The sequence below is a fragment of the Python bivittatus genome, unplaced genomic scaffold, assembly GCF_059951505.1.
Source record: "Python bivittatus isolate LINGU-HERP-01145 unplaced genomic scaffold, Pbiv_v1 ctg000070_np1212, whole genome shotgun sequence".
Taxonomy (NCBI): domain Eukaryota; kingdom Metazoa; phylum Chordata; class Lepidosauria; order Squamata; family Pythonidae; genus Python; species Python bivittatus.
The window spans coordinates 21,361,994-21,383,477 of NW_028277034.1; the positions used below are offsets into that span (position 1 = coordinate 21,361,994).

The 21,484-nt window shown below is 33.5% G+C and overlaps 1 protein-coding gene across 3 annotated transcripts in view; it reads left to right on the plus strand.

Moving 5' to 3' along the window:
* The window catches only part of LRBA (LPS responsive beige-like anchor protein), a 427,822-nt gene that overhangs the window by 333,771 nt on the left and 72,567 nt on the right, over positions 1 to 21,484 (plus strand). For all 3 annotated transcript variants that reach the window (XM_088132764.1, XM_088132766.1, XM_088132765.1), the window contains exon 47: positions 7,323 to 7,475. In XM_088132764.1, the coding sequence (XP_087988890.1) occupies positions 7,323 to 7,475 (153 nt within the window). The remainder of the gene's footprint in view (positions 1 to 7,322; positions 7,476 to 21,484) is intronic.

The window sequence follows — 21,484 nt, forward strand, 5'->3', positions numbered from 1 at the left end:
ATCCAAGAACAATATGGAAACAATTCATCAAATTCAGTTCTTTTATTGCTTATACCATATAGACAGAATCTTGCCAGACTAAATCTATACTACTGCAACTAGTGAATATACCCTGGGAGAGTGGCTATCCTGAACCTCTTATGCTTCCCACGCTCTAACTCCAGACTATGTTGTCTTTTGTCTCTCTGCCCTTCCTGGAATGCACCCCCTCCTTCCTGATAGCCTTGCTCTGTACTGCAATCCACCACAGAGTGAACTTCTTTTCACCTGATTTGGAATGGGTATAACACAAATATGTTAATTTGTAATTATTAATGATGACAATATAAACAGTTGGAAATTTATTTTGAATTATATCCTGCCACTTCTTGCCACTAACATGTGCAACAATATAGGATTGTTATGAGTGATTAGAATAGTAAGATCTTACAATATCTCTGTGCCTCAGAATTAAGACTTAAGCATTGACTTAACATGCAAAATAGATGTTACTAGTATGCATGGAAAAAGTAATTGTGGCTTCTGAGAGGAGCTAAATTCTAGAATAATCACTTGGGGAAGATAGTTTAAGATTTAACAAGCCAGAACCTATACATAGCTTCTGCATTTACCTGTGTGTGTAGATCAAAGCAATACTTTGAGAGTCACTGTTGGATGTAAGGAGAGGCAACACCACTGTGGAAAGGATGAATTAAAAGAGTATAATTCTGCCAGTCTGCATCAGACCAGAACTGTAGTTAGCACATGGCACTCAAAAGTGCTTGTTTGTGTGTGTGTGCCTTTGAGTTAGTCCCTGCAGTTTTTTTGGCAAGATTTCAGAAGTGGTTTGCAACTGGGACTGAGAGACAGTGACTGGCCCAAGGTCACCCAGCTGGCTTTACACATAAGGGGGGACTAGAACGCATGGTGTCCTAGTTCCTGAACAATCTCCAAGTATTGAGTTAATTGTTATGGTAAAAGAGTGAAGATACAATGCTTAATAAGTTTCAGCTAGGATTGTTCGTTATGAGGAAAGGAAGCATCCTGAATATTAAAGAGAACCAGTTTATAAAAAAAAATCCATCAACCTACATGGTTAAGGAAGGACAAATATGAGGAAACAGTTGCATTGACTGGAAGGAGGAAAGGCAAGAAGAAAAGTAGCCAATTTCTTATTGGACCCATTTCTTTCTCTAACACAGATCAGTTAGTTACCCAAGCCTCATAGGATTGTTGTTGTAAGGAAAAATAGGAGGGAGTGCTATATATAGTACATTGCTTTGACTTCCTGAATGTAAAGTCAAGATATAAATCTAATGTATAAATAGTGATGATATGTTTATCAGTGGACAACGCTACAAGCAGAGACACAAAATGCAACATCATAGTCATGTAACAGTAACTGAAATATCGCTTACCTCCGACATGCCATTCTTTCTATCAGCCCAATTAGTTTCATTTATAATGTAATTGTAGTATCAGGATCTGGTATGAGGGATGATGATGATGATGATGATGATGATAAGATGAATACAATACTTATTTAAAGAACCTTATTCTTTTAAAGCTTGCTTTTGACATGTAGTGAATTTGCCTAAATTCATCTCATCCCCGTACAACTTTGTTCAGAAGAGTGTAACTGTCTTTATTTGCTATATGATATATCAGATGAAAATTATCTGCAGTAAAAGTCAAACTGTAGTTAACTATGTCAAAGTTCACATCTGCCTAATATTTTAAAGGTATTTTTGGAAGGTACAATATGTTTTACGTTCTACTTAACTATGGAGTAAAAACATATGTTGGCTAAGTGCGGGTAGGGGCTGGAGGAGAGGAAAGCATCAGCAACTACCTGACAATAAAGTAAAATTGGAAAAGGAATTTTAATTTGTCTATTGTTCTGTCCTGCTATATAATTATTAATCTGTAACAGTAAACCCAAATAGGCAGAAAAGAGCTAATATAATATAAAAACAAAACAAAAGCTAGAAGTTCAGACAAATGTTAAATTGAAGTTCAAGGTTAGCCTGATGCTTTGATCGTAAGTCCCAGGGCTTTCATGGTCTGATGACAAGGACTGGCTGCAACTGCATGTATATCCTAATTTTATTTCCTTAGGTTTGACATTAAAAAGAGTCAAAGAAGCTGAGCATGGGAAGCATGTATATCTGCAAAAACAGTTTGAAAGCCCTGTATATTGCTAAAAAAAAAAAGTTGTGTGCCATCTTTGGAAGCAGTTGCTTTTATTCTAGTTGAAACTTAATATTAAGCATTGTATATTCACTCTTTTACCATAACAACTAGTTCAGTACTTGGACATTGATCAGGAACATCTTCATCATTTAATATAAGTTCTCTCCCCTTAATGGCCCTTGTAGATAAGGATGTGAGAGCCAGTTTGGTGTAGTGGTTAAGGTACAAGGCTAGAAACCAGGAGACAGAGAGTTCTAACCCTGCCTTAGGCATGAAACCACCTGGAAACCTAACAAATTGATGGTGGTAGTTTGTTAATAATTGGGAGAGGGTCAGAGTCATCTGGTCTTTCAGTAGTGGTATGGATCAGCAATCTCCTCTTTCTCCTGTGCCTTGAAGCCTGATTGATTTGTTTGAAGACAAGAACCTAAAAACAGAAGATGCTTTGTTCTAAGAGGTACAAGTGTGAGGTGGAAGTAACTGTTTTCACTATGCTACTGTTGCTAGCCCTAACAATGAACAGGGATTTCTGTCCTCTTTCCTAGAAAAACAAATAAAAATCAGCTTTAACAATATAATCTGTAAGAAATGTATGCTGACACAATTTGTGAATATCTAACTAGGGCACAGTAGATAATCTTAACAAAAAGAAGAATTTAACATATATCTTACTCGTTTTTACAGAGACCCTAGGACTAGGTTGACATAAGATTTGAGCAAGACTTGGAACTTCACTTATCATTAATTGACATGATTACATCCTGCCTTTCATTCTTGTAAGGATGCTTAATACACATAAGTTTAGAGTCGTCTACAAAAGTAGTCATATAAACAATATGCAATAGGTCACAAACTTTACAGCAAATAAAATAGAGGGGAAGAAAAAACAAAAAACTAAAAAGTTTGAAAGCAAGTACTAAGGATTCGTTCGACACTTGAGGTACAAAAACTCTTTAAAAAGGAGTTGGAGGCTGAAGTTGTGTGTCTGTGTATGTGTTAGGAATAACTTATTTGCAGTTCTGTGATTTGTTTGCTGGGAAAAAGTTCGTCACAAATTTGTAAGGTGTAGTCCTTAACATAGGAAAATGTGGAAGATATGTTATTAAAAGTGAGCTTGGGATTCTTTAACCCTAATATAAAACATAGTTGCTTTTTAATTTATTTGGACATTGAAAATTGATTTGTGCATTTTTTTAAAATTTGACAATGATTAAGTAACATTAAGTCAGGCTTGATTCTTAGCTACCACATTTTCTCCAGGGGAACCTGTCTTTTCTTTATTAATAGGTGTAAATTTCTAACAACTATGTGAAACATTTACAAAAAGAAAACTTCTTTCTAGAGGAGTAACTGGCATGGGAAAAGAGCAGGGGAAACAGGAAACTTGTGTTTCCTCATTCATCAAATTGCTTTCAGATTGTCTTCTTCCCTCTAAACATTCAGAGAGATACAAAATGTTATGTAGAAACACTGTATCAGAAATGCTACATAGCAGTTAATAATCCTTGAGCTGGATTATTGGAAATGTTTTAGAAGAACTCCTTTGGATCTCACATAAGCACAAACACAACTTGTCTGCCAAAAATTGAAACAGCTATAAACTTTTGCAGGTTTCTGCATGAACCTGAAAAAAGATTTCACTGTTTTGAAAAGCTAATACATTAAAGTGACTCTTAAAGCAATGGCATCCTTTTTCAGGCTCATGCAGAAGCCTCAAAAAGGTGTGGCTGCTTTAATGAAAGGAAGAGAGCAAATGTGCTTGTATGTCTAAAGTACTTCTTCCAAATAATTTTCAAAGTCTTTATAGCTCTGGTTGATAAATTTAATGGTATTTTATTTACATCAGATTACTCACTATTTTACTGAATTGAGCCTTGGTGTAAATGCAACCAAAGCTATATCATTACTGGCAGGTTAGATCAAACTTTTTTTTTTTTTTGCTTGCTAATTTGTCTGAAAAGTAATAACTGGAATGATTTTAGAAAAGGCAGCTGTTGGTAAGGCTTTTATCTATAATTTATAATAATAGATACCTTTGAAACTTTCTGAATCCAAAGATGGATGTTAGTTCTCTTAGAAATAACCAAATGGATATCATTTCCTAGATTATAATGTGGAATGCATTCATGACTAAAATATTCAGCTTTGTATGACATTTGGTTAATAAGAGAACGTTAAGTTAAACCAAGAACAATTTGTATTATTTCTTTTGCATTATATTAAATCAAGTATATATTCTTTTTAAATTTAATACATTTAAATATTCTTCTTCTCTTGTTTAGCCCATGAGATACTTCCACATACATTTCTGGCAGTTTATTTTAAAGAGGCATTTTGCATTGCCTCTTATTATTGTATCTTGTTTTAGAATAATTCACATGCCTGTATACAAATATTCGACAGGCATAGCTGTGCTGTTTTCTCACAAGGTCTGAGGTGATAATAGCTTAATTCTTGCTTCATTTTTCCTGCTTTTGCTCTAGTAACTCTACGCTGACCTTGTCTATAATCTGATGACCTGCTATTGCACTCAGCTATTTGGAAACTGTTCTTGCCATAGTTGACCCTGAGGGTGGTATCTGGAAGACCACTGATCCATTGACCCATGTCAAGAGTGGATTTAGAATCTGATACACTGGGCCTCTAACATCGTTAAGCACTGGGGCCAATGCACAGAATGTGGTTTTCTGCTTATTAAATGGAAAGTAGTTTTCACTTGTTGGAAGAAAGACCAATTTTACACCACTTACTTGCAATGAAATAATTTCCTAAAGCAATTACAGATATTAAGTCTTTTCATTCATGAAGTATTTGTTACAAGAAATTTATAGAATTCCCAGAAGAATAAATTGCTTTGCCTAATTTAACTGTTTTTGTAAACATTTCTATGATGTTTCATTATGGTATCTATTAATAACAACAAATAAAAAATATTTTTCTATCTTGATAAATATGTGAAATAGACAAGCAATAACAACAGTGACTATTTTACTTACTTTTATTTTCCAGATTAAATGTATTGAAGTATACCACATTTTTATTAGGAAAATGATAGGCACACACTACTGTAATCTTACTGTAATGTGACTGTGCTATGATGAAATCTTTATATTCTACAGAAATAACTGTTTGGCTATTTAATCAGTTTCAATTTGAGTACCTTATTTTAACATTTTAATACATCAAATTAATAACATTGAGAAGTTTTTTTAATCATTTGAAGCATTCAGTATGAATATATAAAATGAATAAGAAGACCGCGGATGAAAGTTCAACATTAATAGGAAATTTTAAGTAACTAATATTGTAATATTTTTAAATATTTTGATATTTTATGTTATTTAATATTTTAATTTAATATTTAAAGTTTTAATTAATATTTTGAAATTTTTCTATTAACTTTTCATTACAAATGAAACCTCTTGGCCACAATCTAAAAAGCATAGGGACAATTAGCTCTATTCAGATGTAAACATTTTTGCTCATATGTTTAAATTAATGCAATTCAGCATTATGTTTGAACTTGGGCAAAATCTGTATAGTCTTAATTATGTTTTGTTTTATTTTGTTTTTTTAGTAACAATTTTAATTTATGGGTATGAAAATTACTTCTGTCAATAAGCCCTGATTTATATTAATTACAGAGTATAATTTAAGTATAACACCATGTGACAATCAAGTGAAAGCAAGCAAATTTTTATATTTTATATACTGTATTATAACAAAACAAAAATCAGCTGCAAGGCTCTTTCATGTAAATCTAAAGACAAGTTAGTGTTAAGTCTGTTGCACATATTCATGTACAGAACAACATCTATAGACAGTGTGGCCATTATACCTACAGATATGCACTGGTATAATGGAGAAAGGACAATTATCTATTTTTCCTTCTCCGGTGCTATTCTCTCATATCCCTAGAGGCCTCCTGAAATGGATGTAGGTGGTGCAGTGAGTTGCCAAAGGAAGAGGGAATTATAGAAAGTCAAACACATAGCCTAATTCCACTACCTGAATTTTTAGACAATCAATGTACTGTAAAATGGAGTTTATGATGTGCAGCTTTATGTATGGTGTCATAAATAGCAAAATAACTGTTACATAAGAGAACTTGGGTTGGGTCATTTCTTAAATTAGAATACATATATATTATTGAAATGGAAAATAGCAATTCAAACTAATTTACAAAGAATAGATAAACTTCTAGTTATCAATAAATCATAATTAAATGAAGTTGAATGGAATTGATCACGGAATAAATCTTCCACAAATTGAGTAAGAATTTTTGGGCCCAATCCAGTTTCTTATTAATTGATTAGCTAATTGTGTCAGTTAATTATTATTTTTTTAGCTCATCTCTATGTAATACATTTTGACTGACACTTTTTAAAGTTATCCAGTGTTTAACTATCTTTATGGCTAATATTGATAAGGAAACTGCTTTAATAGAAGTTTATTCATTCTAAATGTTTTAAAAGACAGTCCTATACATTATCACTGTAATAACCAGTTTTCCCAAAAGTTGGTGCAACTATTAATCTGCAAGTAAACTCTAAGTGTGCTATACCTTATTGTGGCATGTTATACTCTTAAATTCATTCCACTGCCAAGTTGGGTATATTACTCAGTGCTGCTCACATAGACATGGCAAGGATAATAATATCTAATATCTTCAATCTATTCAGAGGACATGAACTGATCATTTATACACATTTTCCTGAACCTGATTTTGAAATCAGATACACACCAGAATATAATGGGTACACAATTTACAATATACTCTAGTGGATATCTAATGTTTCTAAACATGACATTTTTTAGAAAAAAGTTAAAGAATATATTATGAATTTGAAATGTTACAGCTTCCATTATTTTAAGAAATACTACATTTTAGTGCTCTAATCTCAGATTAGACTGTGTCTAGATACTTAAATATATCTGATATTCTTTCATTCAACATTTCAAAGTATTGTATTTTTTTACCACTATGGGCAAGTTTTCTGCAACATTTAATGGATGTAAAGTGGAAATATTATCATATATACAAAGTGGAAAGTGAAAATATTTTCTGTTACATCCACTGTCTCTTTTTAATTGGATGACTTCTGTGATAACCAAATTAATTATATGTCACTGGTTTTTATTTCATATAGGAACTTGTTCCTGAATTTTATTATCTACCTGAGATGTTTGTCAACTTCAATAATTACAATCTTGGAGTGATGGATGATGGAACAGTGGTGTCTGATGTTGAACTTCCACCATGGGCCAAAACCCCAGAAGAATTTGTTCGTATGAACAGATTGGTAAGACAGAAATCAAATATTGAATGTCTTAAGATATGATTCTTTCTCAAAGAATGTCATTTTTTTTCTATGCAAAGCTAGAATTTATGTAGCTTGGAATGAAAACAGCTATTGTAGGTCTACTGGGAATGCCTAATATTTTACATTTATTTTTAATTTAAATTTTGATGCTTATTTTTAATTGTATCATTAAAATGGCAAAATGTGTTGACCACACTGACAGAACTTTTGTTGATATTTTAATGTAACTTTCCTCCTAGTACTTTCTCAATTCAATATTTAGATATCTTATGATACCTTTCTTGGCTTCTCAGAATTTAGCTATCATTATTATTTAAGTCTCTAGTAAAATAGTGAAAGATACTTAAAATGTACATATCTTTACATAACTCATTAGCTATTATATTAGTGCCGCTTAAGAAAAAAAAGGAGGAAACTCTATTATAAGATTTTATTTAAAGCATATATGCATACATGCACACACATGTTTTTAGAAAACCATATTAATGTGCATATGGAAAAGAAACAGTAAAAACTAATGAATTCCTCAAATAAATGGGAAGAATTTTTTGAGAGTCAAATCTCTTCTTTAGGCAAGGTAGTACAGGAGGCCATTTACTGCTGTTTTAATTTGGAAGAATATAGTGTGAATGTGAACAGAAAACTTCCCATCCAAATCCTTAAGAACTGCTTTCAGGACAGTTCAGATGATTGGGGGGTAATTTCACGGTAGAAGTAGTTGGGTTCAAACTAGGAGTAGAGCAACAAGTGGGAGTGCTTCTTTCTTGCATATACAATACTTGAATTTCTGACTTGTACAGATTCCTGGAATACTTCATTTCTCTCCCTTTTACCCTGCTGCCATATTAGGGCAAATGATAGTATCTATTTAGGAAAGCAATCCTCGGACAGAAATCAACAATGATAAGTTTTTCTCTGTAATTATATAATTTCACACAATTCACTATATAAATATTTACAAAAATGTTAAATGTCCCAATGTAGGAATTTTCCAAGTAATATCCTGCAAATATACTGGAATATAATAAATAATTACATAACCACTGTTTACTTTTGATGTTATATAAAATATATTATGATTTTGGAATTACACAGTAGCATTGATTGTTTTAATAAGTTGTCTGATTTGTATTTTATAGGATTACAAAAATGTAAGTAAGGGAAATAAATTTTTAAAAAGGAATACTTTGATAAAAAATGTAATACATTCATTTCTTGAACTGTTTTGAAAAAAGAGTTGTTCTATATTTATCTTTGCAATTAACTAGATAATTATAAATTATTATGGTACTTTTAAGTGGCCATTTTGTAAGATACAACGTGCATTTTTCCCCTTTCAATACACTGTACAGATTTTTCTGCAGTGATTGGAAATGCATACTGCTTTGATCTGTGACCTTTTTGTGGTGCTAATCGGGTTCCTGATATCATTATACCTTGCTCATTAATCATATTTCCTCTGTCCCATCAGCCAACTAGACAGCCCAAGCCTCTGTTTCAGTCCTGTGTTTGGCAGGCCTCTGCTTTTCCGGATTATTACACTGTGATACTTTGGCTTCTCATAACCAGACCCACATCAAGCTGTGTACTACAATTAGAGTCAGATGGTCCTTATGTTGAATGGGGAGATAGTGTTGCAGCTGTCTGTCTCTTATTGAATAGGCTAGCAAGAGGAACAGATGATATATGGGACAGTATATAATAACAAATTGTACAGTACTAAGGCAATAGTGGGGATTTACAATGCTAATTGTTATTCATTGTTATTTTAATATGACTATGTTGAAAATACACAAAATATGATTTTATTAAAGAATATAGATATAGATATAGATATATAGATATATAGATACACACACACAAAAAAAATACACAAAATATGATTTTATTAAAGAATATATATGTGTGTATGTATGTATGTATGTATGTATGTATAATTTGGAACAAGGATGAGAGGGTGAGGATAATTCTCTTTAAATATGACTTCTAAATTAAAATAACAGAAAAATACAAAAGAGGAATCATGAAAGCTGGGCAGCAGAATTAAAACAAATACCTATCCAGTTTTAAAATAGAAGAATATCAAGTTATAGGGCATTAATTCCTTCTAAATGCCTGAAGAACAAAAGTGCTCAATTAGTATTTGAAAGATCTGACAAATGAAGGTTAAGGAATTGCATAGATTAAGTGTCATAGTTCTTTGGTTCTGAACTAGGCAATCTATAAGATCCCCTTCCCTTATGTTCATCCAATCAGGCTGAATAGTGCCAACTTTCTCCAGGTTCCATCTTTACAAGAATGCCATCTGATAGGACCTCAAAGATCTTAACCAGTGTTCTATTTCATACAGAGAAGTATAAGTATATTTTTTTCAAAATATTAGCATTCTGTTTTCAGCATATAATTTCAGTATTTTGCTTTCCAGTCTTTTCACTGGTGAACTGGCAATGTGAGGTTTTTCATTTTTCAGGCTATTACTGTTGATGGGGGTTTGTGTTTCTTCAGAAAGAGTTAATATTGCAGGCCCTAAGTGGTCAGAAGATCATTTAATGATTAGCTGATAGATTGAGAAATGTTGACCAAACTAGAAATGCTGTTGGATATACTGTATCTATGTATTTTGACAATTTTAGTAGGTGAGAAAGGAAAGATTTGAACTTTCTTTTTTTGCCAAAGTTATTATGTGGAGCTGCTCTCTGCGCTACAAAACCAATCAATCCTTCCACTGGTTGAGAACTGTATTTTTCTTCATCAGATGTACCAAGGTAATTAACATATCTAGTCAGCTTCTAACTCACTGACGGTAGGACAGGCTACTATAAATACACGTTCCTACATTTCATTATATAAGTATATTTATGCTTATATATAAAGATATAAACTCTTTATTGCCAGAATTTTAGTAATCTCAATTGGGAGGTAGGATTTGGATGGAAAACAGCATGTGGTATCATGGCCATATTTTTTCTACATACCAGGATGGAATTATTTGTTCCCTTGGATTCCCTTCCTGAGTATATACTCAGTGTAACAAAGAGATTGAGATTTTAAACTGCACACATATAAGCAAAATTTATATCATAATAGCAGCTAGGTTGAATTCGAAAAAGAATGCTCTATCACAAGATCGCCATGCTGCTGCTGCTGAGGATGATATTTTTATTCTGCCTTTTTTATATATAGCTTGAGGTGGTGAACATACTTAATACTCTTGCCTCCTTTTCCTCCATAACAACAAGCCTGCCAGGTGGTTTGGACTGGCCCAAAGTCACCCAGCGGGCTTTCATGCCTAAGGATGGCCTAGAACTCACAGTCTCCTGGTTTCTAGGTCAGCACCTTAACCACTACACCACTGGAGATAAACTGGAGTAGTGTGATGGTATCTGCTCCACTTAATATGAGCATATGCATCATATTTATTTCCATATGAAATAGCAGTTATTCAATAAATAAGGTAAAATATACATGTAAGAATGCTGCTCGATAAAATGCTTGAAGATCTTGTTTTCTTGCATTGGAGCCTCTACAAATCTTGATCATTTCAGCTTTCTTACTTCTGATGGAGGAAGGCTCTTCTGGAGCCAAACTTTAGTACTCCTTTTAAATTTAATTAAAACATATATCTGCATAGTTTCACGTTGGGTTCTATATCTTAACCATGATAGTCTGTGACAAGGACTTTAATGCTCCTGGAATTGGTCTCTTTCTCTCTTGCAAACTAAAATATTCTGCTGGGATCATCTTTTTCTGATTAGTTTACATTGTACTTGTGTTAATAAAGAAGGATAAAACCTTTTGTTTCTAAAGATTACCTATACACAGGAGTTTGCCTTTTAAATGAAATCTAATTCAGTGGGCTGCTGTTTTCACTTCTTTTTTGAAGCTACTGCTTTCATTGTCTTGCACTTTCTCATTCAAGCGAAGAAATGCTGTTAGAATTTAATTCCCTTGAGAATAGAGTGCTATCCCTTATCGTATATATCTTTCTTGCTTTATAGGCTGCATTAATGGCTATGTACAAATGAGTGGGTTTTCCTCCTCTGTCTTAGTTTGATATTTATAGCAGAACCTACAGATATTGCATATTGATGTAGCTTCAATTTGGGTGGCTTGCACAGTTCTTTTTGCTGAATTTTCGGTGAAATGTAATCTTTTTAAAATACAAAAATAAAAAGGATTAAGATTTTTAAAATGTAGTATAGAATACAGACAATACAGAGACAGTAGTGGAAATTTTCTGTAATGGCCAAGGTCATGAACCAGAGATCCCAGTGTTTTATATTAAAAGTTGTCAAATTCTATCTATCTATCTATCTATCTATCTATCTATCTATCTATCTATCTATCTATCCATCCATCCATCCATCCATCCATCCATCCATCCATCCATCCATCCTCACACAGTATAAGAAACACATGAGTGTAATAGCAGATATGCTAGAATGCTTTCTTTCCTAAATATGTTCAACATTACAAAATGTTTCTTTCTACTATTGATATATAGCCCTCCTGTCTCCATATCCCCTTTTTCTGCTGGACTTGTCTTTCAACCGTTCTTTTTCCTTGTTTTTTTTCCAATAAATCCATCTCATACATTTTTAGTCTGTTAACCAACAGCTTTAGTCTTCTGACTAAGAGTTTTCTTTCTATTTTTTTGTCTGCTATTCAGATGATTGGCTCCCTTCAGAAATTCAACCAATGCCTTCAGACTAGATAATGAAAAGAATGTGCATACTAGCTCTATTCCTTTCTCTGCCCAGCTTTCATGCCTTCAGCTGAAGGGCAGCTATTCTTGCATTCTCTTGAAGTTGAATACAGTTCTCCATATGATTCATGACCTAGCATGGTCCTAGATCTCATAGATAACTGAACTTGTGTTTATACAAACTTGAGTACACTTGTCCTTTAGATCTCTGCCTGAATGTGTGTAGGATGAAGAACAAAGAGGAAAGGGCTTGTTATCTACCTAGTTTAGAGCCTTTCATGTGTCCAGTAAATGGCTGAAGGCAGTTCCTTTCTTATGAAATGAAATGAAGTGGTTTACAGAGTCCTTTATTTGACCAAGCCCTAATTGTAATATTTGAACTAGTGAACAAGTCTCAGGAATTCTAAATGTTCTTGAGGCAAATTGTATATTTTTGACTGATAGTAGATAAAGAGTAATACTCTTCCTCTAGGGTCGTAAGTGCTCAACTGTCATGTGTTGACCTTTCAGTCATTACATTTCTAAGTCATGTCATTGTTTGGGGACAATTCTGACTGATTTCTTATTTGGAGCTTCTGTTAATGTCAGACTGTATACTTGTAATTCAACAATGCCATTTATAATTCAGATTCTTCCTTTCATGTTTCAAATTATATATCACAGTTTGAACAAAGGAACTGGACATTTAAGCAGAACAGATAGAAATTCAGGAATTGTTAGGGTTGTAGACAGTGATAATTTTTCATTTTTAAACTAGAAATGTTAAAGATGTTATTCTACAGAATCCTGTTAAAGTGAAAAATCCTATTGTTTTTTAGGTAGGATCTAAGTAATTGTATTACATAAAATAGAAATAGTATTCATATTCATAAAATCTATTAAATAAGATAACTTATCTGTGTGAGGAATTTTGTCAATGGAAACTAATGGTGAGGGGAACTCTAAAATATTGCCCAGGAAGGATGATTGTTACAGGAAAGGAAATGTTGTTATGAAGCTTAAACAGTCAATTTATCTGTCTTAGTAGGTGAGCATTATGTGGTTGTTTTAATATCATTAAATATTGTCAGAACAAATGAATTCCAAGGTAATGAGTACATCAAGACGTTCTAACAGTCTTGGGTGTTCTTTCACAAATTAACTAGTAGTATAATCTTTTCCATACACACTTGTCTTAACTTTTAAGTCAGCTAAAAGATTCTGTATCAAACATCAGCTCTCAAGAAACACAAATTGTGCAGCCCATTTGTATGTTCTAGTCAGATAATGGGATGGACATTGTGGAAATCTGTATTTCTTCATTGGTTTGTCTGGTTTCAGAAGTGCCTGCAGATAAAATAGGATTACTGTTTTTTTCTTCCTTTGTTTTGTTTTTACACTCATAAAATAGGGAGAAAAAACTCTGCAACCTTTATTGGAGGTTTTAACAGCAAATGATTTATTAATTTGTGGAATAAAAGGCTGAAAATTAGGATACAGCTTATATTTTAAATTTATTTAATAGAATTCAAAATGTAAATACATTTTGTTTTTTTCTTGTAACAATTACAAAGGGTAGGGTTATCATACCCTTCAGTATCTAAGCAAGGGATATATTTTGAGGCTAATTTAATTGACAGGTCATCTGCCGTTTTTTTTTTTTTTTTTTTAAATCAGTATAACTTTTAGCAGATAATATGTAAACTGACGGTAACTTCAGGCCCGATATAAATTGTATTATAGCAGGTATACAGCATTCCCTCTTTCCATTTTTTTCCTGTAACAACAGCCTGTGAAGTAGGTTAGGCTGAAAGTGACTTATTCACAGTACCAGTCCAACATCTTAATTCCTGTTAGCCCTCTGAGGTAGCACAACAATGAATACTACCTCTATCTTTATTGTAAGGTTATATTAACAGAATCTTGCAATACTGAAAGTATTTTCTCCCTCCTTTCCTTTAACTCTCCAGAAAACGAGGGAGGGTCCCTTCTGAAACACTTCCCATGCCTCGTCTCCTTCTGTGGGCTGAGAAATCATTTACATTCCGGTTGTCTAGTCTGCGTCTCTTCCTCCTGACTTCCAAAGTCATTCCCACATACCATTACAATTCCTACAGCATAACGGCCTCCCCATTTGATGCCATCTGTTATCTGTTTTTTTTTGGCGCAGGCCAGTCTCCCTGCCTTACCTGACTTCATTAGTAGGGCAGCAGTGATAACTAACAGTGACAAATGGCAGTCATCTATCCCCATGAATCACTGAAGCAAAGACCCAAAAATGAGGGCTTAATTTGCAGAAGTTCTTAAGGATTCCTAGTACAGTAAATCCTAATGGTTCCGCCATCCTGTTTATTCTACAGAATGGCCTATTTGGGAAACATGAGGGGTTTTTTAGGGTAGATTGTGAGATATATTTATTGTGTTTGTTTGTTTGTTTATTAATTTGATTTATCTCCACCCATCTCCCTCTAATGGGGGACTCTGGGTAGCTCACACAATCCATTAAAACAATAAATATATATAAAATTACAGAAAACATAAAAACTATACAAAGCATTACCAAGAAAAAAGAAAAAGTCCAAGAGGCTGATGGTTTCCAGAGCTGCAGACAAAAGGCTTCTAAGGGACTAGCCATCCCCACACTTGATGTCTTCTGTCTTCACCTCAGGCCAAGTGGCAGAGCCAAATCCATCCGGAAGGCCAGGAGTGAATAATAATAATAATAAGTATTATTATTATTATTATTATTATTATTATTATTATTATTATTCTAGATTCTGCAGGCAAGACATGAGCTAAAACCATGTGTGCCTTTCCCCTTTCACTATATGCATTTTATAAGGAATCCAGGAAATTCAATTCTAAATGGAAGCAATTCAATATGCTTCCTTGTCCCTCTACACAGAGATGCTCATTTATTTAAAGAAGCAGTTGACACAGAAATCTTTCCCAGAATGGCTTTTCAGGCTATTTTTGATTTGGAGACCTCTTCATTGCATCGGGTATCTCCTACTCAGCTGCTGGGTCTCATCCCGTTGTTAGACTGCTTATTGATTATAAGAATAGATAAGAAAACAGATTTTTTAAAAAAATTTCTTCCTAGTTTAAGTAGAGCAGCGAAACCTATCCTTTCAAAGTCTTTATGATTATGGTGGATAATTTTTGTTGGTTACGATGGTATAGATTTAAAATATTTTTATACTTTACTTTGAGAAGTCTCCCTGAGGCAATTTTATGTATTCAAAATTGAAATATAAAATACACTGTTACTAAAACAGTAGCACAGAACATTTAAAACTCAGAGGTATTCAAATATAATCTAAATATAGGCTTTCATTTATTCAAAAGAAGACTGGAACATTTACATTTAAATGTAGTTAGACAGCAGAGGGAGAGAGAGAAAGAAGGGACGGAGAGAGAAACAGAACCATAAATGCGACTCATGGCAGTGGCTTCCTCAAGCACCACCATGAAAAGAATTAGATTTCAGATCTATCCACTTCCCTTCTTTATATAGCCCTTTCTCTTATGGACAATTCAATTCATATTCTGAGACTGTTTTTCCTTAACTTGTTTGTTTTATAAAACTTTCCTGCCATGTGCATGTGGTGTAGTTTCAGTCCCCTTTCTGCTGAAAAAAAGGAAACATTTTACCAGTATTATCAGGAAAAAAGATAATACTGGTAAACGTCAGTACAGTATTCTCTTTTCGTGAATGCTCGGTTATAATTTCATTGTAATCACCAATAGTCAAATTCCATTTTCATATGACTGAAAGCTAATCAAATATATCAAACACTACACACACATACATACAAGTTTGGGAACACTTATTAGAAACTTTATGTAGTGGTTATGCTGCCTGGCACAGGTGAATTTTTTATAACATCATTAAATTGACACAGGAGAATGATTTAAAACTGTTTCCTTTCCTAGCCAATTAAAAATAGACTGTCGGTTTAAAGTTGTAATTCAGTTACTGTAAGACTGTTTATAATGTACCCTTTGAAAAGCTATTTGTGCCTGTCTTTTGTTTTAAAGCATAAAGCCTAGGACAAGCAGTCTGCCGTGCAGTAAAGGAATTTGATTTTAGCCATTTCTAAAATTGAAGACAAATATCTGTTTCTATAAACAGGTCCTGGAGTGCTTCAGCTGCTACATAACCCAGTGATATTTTAATTTGCTAGGCAGACATGTTTACTGTGTACCGTATAGTTTATGCGTGAGGTAATCTTGCATCTTGGTTTCCATGTGTGAAACATTACATGAGGAAATGCAGCTGGGTTGTTAGTTGATGATATTAGTGGACTTTATTTGAATATAAACTTTATACTGAACTGTTTAAAATATTTGTACTAGAACTGGTTATGTGCTTTTTAGCATTTTATACTTCAGAGAAACCAGAATTCAAAAAAGCTGCCAAGTGCATGTCTCAGTTTCAAAACTGTTAGCAATAATGATTTTAAAAAACCACTTTGCATTCTTGGAAGAAGTGCAATTTTATATTCATTCTACAAAGCAGTTTGCTTTAAAAATAGCAAACATAAACAATGCCTGTTCTTTGGAGTCAAATTAATACATGTTGTAGGATTGGGCATAAAGTGGATAGATGTAAATTGAGTTAATTTTTGTCCAAATCTAAAAGTAGCTCAAATACAGTGCTGTGTCTCCTGAAATTACCTTCTGAAGTCTTACTCCTTCCCTGTCTTTATAAAAAGTTCCATGGTTATTATTCTGTGACATCACAGCTCCAATGTCAGAAAACTGAAAATGGGAACTTTGGAGTGTCCCATGATATACTCTGGTTACACAGACACCAAAGGCCTTTAATTTCTCCTAATCTATGGCTTGACCCATAGGAAACAACGGTTAGCTCTAGAACATCTCTGAAGGTTGTATTTGCTTATTAAAGCAAGAAGTTGCTCCTCTCTTATTCTGCTTAGGGTTCTGAGGTAAAAGTATTCCAGTGCTGGAGCTTTCCACAAAATAGGAGAATTGATTTGGGGAAAGTTTTTCTATCCAAAACAAAAGGAGTTGCTCTTATTATTTATTAAGATATAACTTACTATCTCATGGATCAATTTGAAAATTGCATTGTATAAATTACTGTAGTTTGTAGTGTTGTACTACAATGTTGTTCCATTCTTATACTTATTGAAAAAAGGCATTTTTGAAAATATATATTAGAAAAAAAATGGTATCAGTAGTAAATTACATTTTTGGTACTATGGATTGAATTACAGTTACATCCAATTCATAATTCATAATTATAAAGCTGTCTTTGAGAAGTCCATGAAGACTACTTTTTTCTCACTTTAGTATGTGAAGATGTATCTTTAACAAGTGAAACAAAGATCAGATATATAGTAGGATAGTTTTGAGACAAATTTCAAAAATAAAAAGCTTGGAAAATAATTGAAAATTAATATAGAAACTGGGCTGATTAAATGTTGGGGAAAGAGTGTAGGGGGAGACAAGGGTTAAGAAAAACAATTTAATACTATAATGTTTTTAGATGTATACATAGCATACCAACATTGGATCAATTTGTTAAGCTACCTGACATCTTCAATGTAGTTTAAACAAGATTTTGTTCTTGGGTTACTCTTCCTTTTCACTTTTCTTCATAAGGAGTTGGATGATAAATGGAAACATAAACATAGTTTGAAAATGTGAACTAGCTCCCAAACATTTCAATAGTTTTATAAACAATTGGTCACAGTTACTTTCAGTTGGATTACAGTTTCCCTCAAAGCAGTAAGTCACTTGATCTATGTTAAAGAAATGATTCTTAATGTTTGGTTTATTGGCTTATTTTTTAAATCTTTAAATAATGGTTGCATAATTATATATTAAATGTCTTAAAATACTACATTTTAAGACAAAATGTAATCATTCAGACTTAAAAAAACAATTCTGCATGTAGTAGCTTTGTTCCATTTAGTTCAGTGTGTTAATTCTAACCATTTCTCTTTCAAAGAATCTTGGTTTACTTTTTCACTGTCATTGTCCATGCTTGCTTTTATTATTTATTCCTTACATTTATAGCCATTCCTATAAGGGGCTCAAGGTGACTTACAGGGAATCAAATCTCATATCTTCTCTGTGAGGCATGTTACAGAGAGAGAGAGAGGGAGAGAGAGGGAGACACTGGCCCAAAGTCACCAAAGAGCTCCATAGCATTAATCATGCATTTTCAATGGTAGAAGTATGCTTTACTTTCTGAAGAGATCCAGATGAGTCTTGGATAAGGGTTATAGTTCAATGTTAGAGAAGTTCCTATATGCAGAAAACATGCCAGGTTCTATATACACCTATTTATTGTAGCTGCCAGTCACCGTGATTGATTATGTACCAATGCCATCATACTGACACTTAGAGACCACATAGATAAATTTTCTACAGGAGTATCTGTCCCTGTCCTTCATGTCTTCTGATAGAGCACTCATTGCTGCTATAATTGAGTCCATCCACCTTGCTCCTGGTCATCATCTTCTCTTTTCTTCCACCTTTCCCAGCATTATAGATTTCTCCAGAGAGCTAAGCATTTACATAATGCATCTGAAGTTGGATAATTTGAGTCTAGTCATTTGTGCCTTGAGTGAGAACTCTGGGTTGATTTATTTGATGATCCATTTACTTGTTTTCTTTGCTATCCAGGTTATTCTCAGGAGCTTCCATACTCTTTCTAATCTGCTTCTTCAAAGTCCACCTTTTGCTTACATAGAGTATCACAAGAAAATATTCCTGTACAATTCTAAGTTTTGTAGGTATAGACACATGGCATCTGAATATCCTTTTGAAGGCATTCATATTACTCTATGAAATGCTAGTCTGCAGCATATTTCTTGACTACTAGTTCCTTAACTATTGATAGTTGATCCTAAAACGCATTAGCTATCCATCACTTCAGTATCTTCATCCTTCACTAAGGATGGTTGCTGTACCCATTTTCATTAGTTTGGTCTTCTTTATATTTAATCTTAGTCTCATTTTTTCACTGTGCTCTTTGGCTTAAATTTCTAGTACTTTCAGATCATTTGCATTTTAGCAATCAGGGTAGTGTCATCAGTATAACACAGATTATTGATATTTCTTCCCGCAATTTTAAAACCATACTCATCTTTCAGTACAGCCTCCTTCAATGTATATCCTACATATAAATTGAATAATACTATGTATTTTATATATATTTATAGTTTTAATGTTTTTTGTAAGTCGCACAGAGTCCCCTATTGTGGGGGAGATGGGCAGGGGAGAAATCCAACAAACAAGCCAACAAATAAATAAGGGAAAAGTATATAGCCTTTTCTCACCCCTTTGCCAACCTGGAGTTAGTCTGTTTCACCATGTTCTTTCTGTACTATGGTTTCCTGACCTGTGTGTAGGTTTTGAATGACGACAATGAGATCTTCTGGGATTCCCATTTTTCTAAGCACATTCTACAGTTTAGCGTGATTGACACAATTTAAGGCTTTTATGTAATCAATAAAACATACTGATTTTTTTGGTAGTCTTTGGCTTTCTCAATTATCCAGTGTACATCACAATAATGTCCTTGTTTTTTTCTAGAGCCAGCTTATATATCTGATATCTCCCTTTTCATGTATAGCTCTAATCTGCATTGTATGATGCTGAGCATTATTTTGGTAGCATGTGAAATTAAGGATATTATACAATAGTTTGCATATTCTGTTAAATCTCCTTTATTTGGTATTGTTATACATTCATCTCATTCAGTCTGTTGGCTGTGTCATTCTTCAGATTTGCTGGCATAGCTTGGTTGGAACCTTTACTGATTCTTCTGTTGCTTGCTATATTTCTTTGTGTGTGTGTAAATATATATAACACTTTATTAATCTTAATAGTTATATATTGCTTGCCATATTTCTGTAAATGTTCCATTCAGTCTTGTAGCCTTATGACTTGGTAATGACTAGTGTACTGCTCTAACTTCATCTTCTAGTATTGGAGTCACCTGTAAATAGAGAATATCTTCAAGGTATTTTGGATGATGACATTTCTGCTGTACAGAATGTCAGTATACTCCTTCCATCTTTGTTTGAATCTTTTCTGTCTCAGTTACTGTCTCTCCATTGGTGTTCTTTAGCATACCAGATTGGAACCTTTTTCTGAGTTCAGAAATCTTCTGAAAGATTTTCCTTATTTTCCCATGCCTGTTTCCATCTTCAGTGTTACATATGTTGTTGTAATACTGCTTCTTGTCTCTTCTAACAGCTGTCTGAAATTTTTTGAGTTGCTACTTGAGATCTTGTCATTGGCTTCTCATCTTGGCAATTTCCACCACTTGTTCTGACAGTCTTCTGTTTTTTCATCGCTGGCAGTCTCTGTTCACATTCTTCCTTAACAACTTATTTAAGTTAATTCCACAGTTAATCTGTTTTCCAATCAATGAAGCTCAGACTCCAAAGCAATTATTGATGTTCTCCTTGAAAATGGTGGGTATATGCTCAATATTATATTGTGGAAATTGGTTGGCTTCATCTTCTGCTTTAGCTTAACTTGAGCTAAGCCAACATGAGCAGTTCATGATCTCTTCCATAGTCAGCCCTTAGACATGTCTTTGCTGTTATAATTGAGTTTTTCCATATCCTCATAGCAATAATATAGTTAGTTTGATTTCTGTGTACTTCCTGTGGTGATGGACATGTATATAGTTGTTGCTTTGGTTGTTGAAGACTGTTAGCAATGAAGAAATCATTGGATTGGCAGAAATTGCTAAGTCATGCTTCAATTTCATTTCCTAGACCATAGAGTCCAACAATATTTTCCTTCTTGATATTTCCAACTTTTGCAGTCTCCAATCACAAGCAGCACATCATGTTTGCATATTCTGTCAATTTCAAATTGAATTTGATCATAGAGCTTATAAACCTCCTTTTCTTTTGCTTAAGTGGTTGGGGCATGAACTTGGATAATCATCATATTAAAGGTTTGTCCACAAAGTCTAATTGATATTATTTGGTCATTAATTGCATTGCAGTCAAGTACTGTTCTTACTATACTCTTCCTAACTATGAAAGAAAAGCCATTCTTTTTTTGCTTTTTTTGTCCTGAGGAGTAAACAGTGATTTTCTGCATAAAGTGTCCAATTCTAGTCCAACCCAAGTCACTGATGTCTAAGATGTCAGTGTGTAGTCAATTCATTTCATCTTTCACTGTGTTGAGCATCTTACATTCCATGTTCCAAATGTAATTCTGTCTTTGTAACTTTAGTTTTTCTTTTCCTGCATAGCAACATCAGCAACTAGATGTCCCAAAGACTTTAATCTAGCCATGTCAT